The sequence below is a fragment of the Dipodomys ordii genome, unplaced genomic scaffold (genome assembly GCF_000151885.1).
Source record: "Dipodomys ordii isolate 6190 unplaced genomic scaffold, Dord_2.0 Scaffold74, whole genome shotgun sequence".
Classification (NCBI taxonomy): domain Eukaryota; kingdom Metazoa; phylum Chordata; class Mammalia; order Rodentia; family Heteromyidae; genus Dipodomys; species Dipodomys ordii.
In genome coordinates, this window is record NW_012267290.1 from 6,127,501 (window position 1) to 6,135,907 (window position 8,407).

General features: G+C 49.6%; 1 protein-coding gene across 1 annotated transcript in view; it reads left to right on the top strand.

Moving 5' to 3' along the window:
* The window catches only part of Tdrp (testis development related protein), a 9,761-nt gene extending 3,179 nt beyond the window's left edge, over nucleotides 1-6,582 (top strand). Inside the window, exons 3-4 of the mRNA XM_013024219.1 lie at nucleotides 4,398-4,501; nucleotides 5,968-6,582. Coding sequence (XP_012879673.1) covers nucleotides 4,398-4,501; nucleotides 5,968-6,325 — 462 coding nt within the window. The 3' untranslated portion in view covers nucleotides 6,326-6,582. The remainder of the gene's footprint in view (nucleotides 1-4,397; nucleotides 4,502-5,967) is intronic.
* The last annotated feature ends 1,825 nt before the right edge of the window (nucleotides 6,583-8,407 follow it).

Consider the following 8,407-nt stretch of genomic DNA (forward strand, 5'->3'; position numbering starts at 1 on the left):
GGACTCATGGTGACAATCACGTCACGTACAGAACAGGACGCTGGCAGTGACGGACTCATGGTGACAATCACGTCACGGTACAGAATGGGACACTGGCAGACCCTCTTTGGGACTGACACTCTGCTGGTTCCTCCATAGCCAGTGCTACCCTAGAATCTTTTGTGCAGAGAAGCTTCAAGACATAGCTTAGCCCCTCTTTGCAGCCAGCTCTCAACATAGGTCTTCTCTAGAAAAGGTTTTGGAGTTGTGAACAGATGTGGCAGGGCCGGGCCCAGGATGTGTTTAGCTCCACGTCAAGCGTGTGCATTCAGTCTTGGTCTATGTCAGAAAGCGTTGTGGCATGTCGGTGGCAGGGGCCATAGCCCTTTGGTATGTGTCTCCTTCATCTTCTTCACCCTTACTCACCCTCTAATATCTTGAAACTGCAGATAGTAACAAGCCCTATGCACACTCTTTCTGTACATACACACCAATGGTAAAACTCAGTGCAAATCAGACAAAATAAGAGACAGAGAACAACTGTTAGACATAACGAAGTTGCAGTATCACGACTCTTATACTTTGGGCTGCTACTAAGGTACAGTAAAAGTCACTTGATGGTAAGTACTAACACCGTGACAGTCAGTCTGACATGGGACAGTGACCAAGTCACTCAATGTGGTGGGTAATATGTACAGTAAGGTGGAGGTGTATGTGGAGTGTGCACAGTAAAGACATGTGCGTGTGTACCGTGGGGGTGCGTGGGCCATGCTCAGCGAGGGTTCACATGGCATGTGTGGCAAGGGCCTACACGAGGCCAGACCCTTGTCTGCGGAGCTTCCTTCCCTTATTTTGTTGCAGTTCTGGGCTCTTTTCCTCTCGCTTGGCTTCTTTTTTATTTATTTATTTTTTTGGGGTGTCCGGTCGTGGGGCCTGAACTCTGGGCCTGGGTGCTGTCCCTCAGCTCTTCAGCTCAAGGCTAGCGCTCTGCCACTTGAGCCACAGCACCACTTTGAATGGCTTTTTTCTTTTTGCTTATGTGGTGCTGAGGAATCGAACCCAGGGCCTCTGGCATGCAAGGCAAGCGCTCTACCTCTGAGCCACCTTCCCAGCCCTCACTTGGCTTCTTAGCTCAAGGTTGGCATTCAGCCACATGAGCTATACCACTTCCAGCTTTTTGCTGGTTAATTGGAGATAGGGGTCTTCTGGACCTTTCTGCCTGGGCTGGTTTTGAAGCTCAGTCCACAGATCCCAGGCTCCTGAATAGCTAGGATTATAGGTGTAAGCCACTGGCACCCAGTTTTCATTCTACGTGGAGCACAGAGCCCTTTTTGCAAGTGAAGAGTTACTGGGAAAGACAAAGGTTTACACCTTCTGTGCTAAACTTACTTTCTCACTGCTGTGGGCTATCTCCTTGGCACTCACACCATTACTATATTTGTTTGGCACCCCTTTCTAGTCTTGATTTTTTTTCCATGCTCCCAGGATAGGATTTGAGTTTTTTGTACCATCCCAAAGTACAGCTACAGAGAGGATCCCAGAAGAAGAGCCATGTTGGTGGGTCCTGGTGCGACCCACCAAGGCCTGCATTGGGCACATGTCTGGACCGTTAGGATCAGCTTCCTGCTTAGCCATATCTGCCGGGCAGGCAGTGCTTCTCCACCATGAAGTTTCTTACTTACCTTCTGTAGACACTGTGGAGACATGAAGGAGAGGCGTCTGGCATGAAGCATTTGTCTATAGTCATGCATTGCTGCTCACCAGGCTTCACTGCACTGTCAGCTTGCACTGAGGATACAACCTTTGAATGCCTTTCACCTTCTTGTTTCCCAGTGAGCATCAAGACAGACCCAGGACCTGCCTGCCAAGTGGGGTCTTGGATCCTCACAACTCTGGCAGAGCTGTAGGGATATCCGGGGTTGAGCTATCATAAGGGAGATTCCTATACCTGTAGGACACAGTGTAAGTTGGGGGAACCCTCTGAACCCTGAGCTGGGGGCTAGGCTGTGGGAAGATTAAGACAAGCTGGGCACTGCTTCGAGCTGGGGGCACAGGATGCCCACTGGGCAAAGGGTGCACAGTCCTGTAAATGGAAGTGTCTGTATAGGCCGTGGAGTGGCGTGGGGCTTGTCAGAGCTCTGAGATGCTTCACCAGCTGAACACAAGGTGTGGCATGTCTCAGCTGTGCTGTGAGAAGGGGGGAAGCAAAGCTGCTGCGCCTCACAGAGACACGATGTGTTCAGATGGTGTGTTCTTAGTTCAAGCAGTGGCGCACGGGTGTCTGCAGAGGGTCAGAAACTGGGACTGAAAGGGCTGTTGGAGGTGCTCCACTGCTTTTGTGTTGGGTAGAGTTAGTCTGCATAAGGATCTGTGGCTGAATTCATCCTGGTTTGTTGAGTGTCAGCAATGATTCAGTTCATGACGGGTTTTCAGTAGACATACTCAAGGAGTTGAGAGCTCTTACTCATCTTGGGACTCAGAATCAGCTGTCCCTCAGAAGCACTCTGGGTGGTTAGGGTTCCACCCCTAATGCTCTCTGGTCGGTGCCCAGGGCAGGCATGGCTCCCCGGCGGGTCCTGGGCCCCTCGTGCTGTCTGGACGGTGCCCAGGGCAGGCATGGCTCCCCTGTCAGTTGTGGGCGTTCATCAGGCCACATTGCCTGAAGTCTGTTCTGCTCCTCCTGTCAGCTAAAGCTAACAGAATGTAAATTTAATGAACCCTGTGAAACGCTTCTAGCTAAGCAGATTTGATGTCACACAAGATATGCAAACCCCTTGGTGGGAGGAGCATTTGCCAAATGAAGGAGGGCATGGCTATTCTGGGAACAAAGTCTCCCAGACCTTGTGGGAGTCTGTATGAGATGCGGGTAAATTCCCAGTAAGGATTTCCTCACGGTCAAGGGCTGGCTATGAGTAGATGGAGAAGGCAAAAGTGGGAGTAGACCTTTGGTCTTGAGCAGCTGTGCTGGTGCAGTATGACCGGCTGAGATGCTGGTCCCCATCACATGCCCCAGACCAGAGAACACCGGGGACTTCAGAAAAAGCTTCCCTAAAAGTGTGGTGTCTGCACCAGCCTTTCACAGACTTCTCCTAACCTGTGTCACCAGCTAGGTCCATGTAGAGACCTGAAATGTTAGACTGGCACTGGACTCAGGGCCACGCAGCACCTAGTGTGGCCAGCGGGCCGTAAGGCCTGTGCTTTCTGGCACTGGGGTGTCTTTGGTGTGGGTGTAGTGTCTGTGATCTTGACCCCAGCAGGCTTGAGAAGCTGGCCTCTCAGAGGACATACCTCTGTCCAGATGTGTGGACAGGGCTCTTGCCTGAGGAGGGAAGGGTGGGCACTGTGGTCCTCGCTCACGCTCTCTTTCTACACCTGTCTCCACACACTGGGCTTCACATTGGATCCTGTGTCATTGCTGTCTTGATATTGAATGTTCAGAACTGGTTTCTTCTATATTTCTTTTGTTCCGTTGCAACATACTTTTAACATAGCTGTCCATGATAGTTCCCCACTCCAAACCAGCCCAGCAGGGCTGAATGGTGGCTGTCACAGAGCTACTTCATTGATCTTTTCTTCCTGTTATGGTATTTAACAGATCCCATGTGCCATTAATTGTAGAATATTGTGGGGTCTTACGTGAAACACCAATTAAATCATTTGGTCAGCATCCACATTCTTCTCAACATTTGGTTTCTGTGGAGGCCAGGGGCAAGTTTAGTCTCTGCAGTGCTGAGTCTGAAGGAAGTGAGCAGTCCCTGGGGCTGAGAATGCCCTTCTGGATGGTAGAAGCCATCTCCCTGACATGGCCTCCTTCTCTAGGGTTGGGATCCCACGTGTCAGAGATCGACTTCTACTTGTGTCAGAAGCTTCATCAGATCAGAAGCCTTGTTGTTTGCAACTTGTCAGCATGATGAGTGACAAGTGTCTCACAGGACGCCGTGGCTCCTCGGGGCAGGCACGGGTGGTTAGGATGGTGGTGTGTGCGGGTGTGAGGAGGTTCGAGGTGGGCGTGAATAGTGCCATGCAGTGCTGTGCCCTGCCAGGACATCCTGGTCAGTCCCTCAGCTGCTGGCCTCTCAGCACTGCGTGTGACCACGTGTCTGGTGGGCTGGTGTGGCCAGGTCCACGGCACTGTCTTCACCATCCAAGGTCAGCACCCAGGAATAGTGGTGATCGTAACTGTAACACTGGCTCCTGAACATGCTGTGCTGTGCTTGGCCACAGGGTGGCCCTCCCTCATGCCCAGGCAGCATGCAGCCTGGACGGGTCACATACGCCACCATCCAGGTGCCTGCCTGTGCTCTAGGGTGTCCTCAGTCACAGACACGTGAAATTACGATCCTCATCATTAACGGGAGCTGGAAGTGCATCTGTAGATTCACTATGCCAGTTTGACATTTCTTTTAACCTTTCATCAGGTTCAGGGCGCAGGTTTCCGAGGCTGGAAGGAAGGAACTTCTCTGTTTAGTAAAGACGACAAAGAACATCTGCTCGAGAGATGCAAATCTCCCAAGTCCAAAGTGTAAGTCATCAGCAATCTGTCTCCAGAAGGGAGGAAGTCACCGGGAGGTGGCCGAGGTAGCTGTGGTGGAGGTGTTGAAAGGGTGTGGCCCGAGCAGCCCTGCTGCTCCAGACCCCACTGGCCGTGAGAGGTGCCCGCCCCAGTCTCCTTCCCCTGTGGGTGCCTAGAAACGAGTATGTACTCCAGATGCTCTGGAGACAAGAGACAATGAAACACACTTTTGGTGAAAGGCCACGCAAGTGACATGCATTTTGAAATGCTACTGAAAAGTAAAAAAGAACTTGGGATTGTAAATTGAATTTACTGGCCTTAAAGCAGTCTATCATGCTCAAAAACTTTAAGAGATGTGTAGCACAGAATCCCTGCCAACATGCTGCTTAAGGCTGGGCACACTGAGCACAGCATCGCTTCCTACGTCATCCCAAAGATCAAGGAAAAAAAGAACAAAATTGCTAAGGATTGAGTGGAAAATGGTAAAAGATTTTAAAATCAAATAGCTCCAAACTGACATATTACTGCCATCTTATTATAAGTATTTTAAAAAGTCACAACACACTCTTAGCGCTGCTTGGTGATGACAGGTTATTGTCTTCTGGCAGAAGACATGGCCATGGCCGCTCTGTTACTCTCAGGCAGGTCCGGGGTCCCTTTGTGTTGTACTGTGGGGACCTGTGGCTTCACTTTGCCCTTGGTCTGGGAGGACAGTGTAAGTGGTCGTGCAGCCACTGGGTGGCCCGCAGAACCCAGCCAGAGCCCAGTGTCCCAAACAGGCCCCAAGTGACACTTGTGGGAAGTTAGTGTAGGCCACTGGCCCGTGCATGCTTTTTGTTCATTTCCTTCTTGAGTCTTACCTTTGTAGAGCAAATTATCTACTAAATGCTTGAGAGAAGCCTAACACAGAAGCAACCCTATAGAAAACCCACTTGGTGAATGTCCTCCCACTTGTTTTCCAGTCTAGACCCAGGTTTTTAAAAATTTTGTTTTATTCTGCAGATGATGTACAGAGGGGTTACAGTTGCCTAAGTAAGGTAATGAGTACAGTTCTTGTTGAACATTGTTACTTCTTCCCTCATTTTTCTCCCACTTTCTCTCCCTCCTTTCTTAACTCTGTAATAATTTGTATTCACAGATGTATCTAAGCAAACGGATTAAATTTGCAGTCTCCTGAACGTCACAAACGTGGCCAATTTCCTCACATTACTGGGTGCTGAAATTCTTGACACAATGACAGAACTGCATAGGAAAGCAAAACCATGCACTACCCCTCCTGTGGCCTCAGGCAGCCAGCTCCTGAGAGCTGGCCTTTGCTCCTGGTGAATGGAGTTGTGAAGCAGCTAATTGTTCCTTATTTCCATAATAATTGTAATGTTTACACATAGGCTTGTTTTCATGTTAAGCAATTAAATTTTTAGGAAAGAGCCTTAGATCACAGTGTGACCAGCAGTAAACTCTTTCACTTCCTACAGAACTAACTTACGACTTAAAGAAGAGTTGAAGGCAGAGAAGAAATCTGGATTTTGGGACAGTTTGGTTTTAAAACAGAACAACCAGTCTCGAAAACCAGATGAGATGGAAGGCTGGGAACCCCCCCAACTCAGTTCTGAAGATGTGGTGGCCCATGTGGACGCTGCTCACCCTGACTTGGGGAGTAGCCACTCACCCTGGCCTGGCTGGGACGGTGACAGCAAGGGCTCTACCAAGTACACCAGCCTGTCCAGTTCAGCCAGCAGCTCCCGCTGGAGTCTCCGGTCAGCAGGGAAGTTGGTCAGCATTCGGCGACACAGCAAGGGCCAGCTGACAGACGCGGTGGAGGAGGTGGAGTGAGCAGAGGAGCCCTGTTATGCTTGTCTAGCCTTTAGTTTAGGGTTTGCTGGGCCTAACGACCCTCTGCTAGCACACCATTAAGTCACCCAACCCTCCCTCATTCTAGAAGTCCGTAGAGTGCCTGAGAGTCACGCTGGAAACCACATGCATGGTGGCTCCTGGTGGCGTTTGTTTGCCTTACCTTGGACATGTCCATATCTACTGAACCTGGACATGAGCATCTTTCATGCTGTCCAGTGATAGCGAAATGACCTGATGTCTCCACAGAGTGAAGCTGGCTTCGATCACTGTCTTTCATGACCTGTCGCCTTCCCCTTGAATGTGACAGATGCTGCTCGACTTGAAAATGTGGCAGAGCACCAGGTGCATCTTCCAAAGCCACATGACTCTGTGTAACCCAGAAGTTAAGCTTTTCCTATTAAAGAACATGTGAACAGATTATGCGCTGGGCAGCCCAGGCTGCGTGCAGTAGGATGGCAGGCCTGGTGCTGCCTCCTGAGCGCCCTGTAGAAGAAGGTTCTGGGGGATTAGTTCTTCTTCTCTTGAACTTTTAAACACTGACCTGTTTTGTCTCCAAAAAATCTGCTGTCTTATTTCAGTTTAGATGTTATAAAGAAATGCTATCAAGTGTGGGTGACCGTTACTAGATAATTTAAAAAATTCTTAGAAACCACTAGCTTACTCATCATGGAGTTAAAACATGTAACGTACTGAAGTGCCTCTTGTTCCTAGGTTTAGTTTGCTGAGTGAAGTACCATTTTGTGACTGACATTCCGTGGGTCAGTAGGAAGTCCTTTCTCTCCCACAGGCAGGGATCATGGCCTCTACTGTCTCTTGCTCTGCCTGTTTCTCTAGAAACATCCTTGGCTCTGTGATGCCATGTGTCAGGCCCAATGCAGGGTGCTGCTTAGCAGCAGTTGGTGCAAATATTACTTAGGTAAGAGTGGCTTGACGGAAGAGGTTTATTGGTTTTGTTTTGTTTAAAGACAAAAGCCTCCGATTACGCTGTGCATTTCCTCTCCCAGGGGAACTAGAAGCAACGCTCTCCTGCCCTTGGTTCCTCCAGTGTGTCCACTGTGTCCTTCGACCCTGTCTGTGGTTCCACTGGGTGTACAACATGCAATGTAGTGGGTTAAGGCGCATCTTCAATAGAACGGTCATCTGTCGCTACCTACGGCTATAGATGTTTATCCATCCACCCATCCACCTCTCCCTCTGTCCTACCTGACCTTCAATGCATCCACTGTCTTTTTAAAATAGAGGAGTTCATTTACTGAGTCTTCAGAGGGGGACATGCTTTAAATGGTGTTCAAATAAAAATTTTTTAGAATCACGAAGTTGTGAAATTGTGTAGATTTCCTTTTGTTTGATAACACAGAAGGAGGTTTATGATTTGTAGTACAGTGACTGAGTTAGGGAATCATGCATATCCTCAGGCAAGCATTGGGTGCATGGCTGTAACCCCCAGTCTCTCTAGAAGAGGCAACGATGTATGAGATGTCTCCCAGCCATTACTACTAAGGTTCTAAGACTGGGAGGCAGTGTCACACGCACATGTGTGGATGAGCGCTGGGAGCCAGTGGCCCCTTACTGTGCCTGTACTGACTGCTAAGTGCCTACAGCATGCTGTGCTGACAACGGAGCTGCCCCTGTCGTGTGCTCGGGCAGAGGTCCTCACGCGAAGTAGACTGCTAGCTGGGCGCTGGTGGCTCACGCCTGTAATCCTAGCTACTCAGAAGGCTGGATCTAAAGGATTGTGATTTGAAGCCAGCCCAGGTAGGAAAGTCTGTGAGACTTGTTTTTTCTTTCTTTTCTTTTTTTTGCCGGTCATGGGTCTTGAACTCAGTTCTGGGCACTGTCCCTTTTGAGCTCAAGGCTAGTACTCTACCACGTAAGCCATAGCACCACCTCTGGTTTTTTCTTTTTCTTTTTTCTTTTGTCAGTCATGGGGCCTGGACTCTGGGCCTGGGCGCTGTCCCTCAGCTCTTCAGCTCAAGGCTAGCACTCTACCACTTGAGCCACAGCGCCACTTCTGGCTTTTTTCTTTTTGCTTATGTGGTACTAAGGAATCGAACCCAGGGC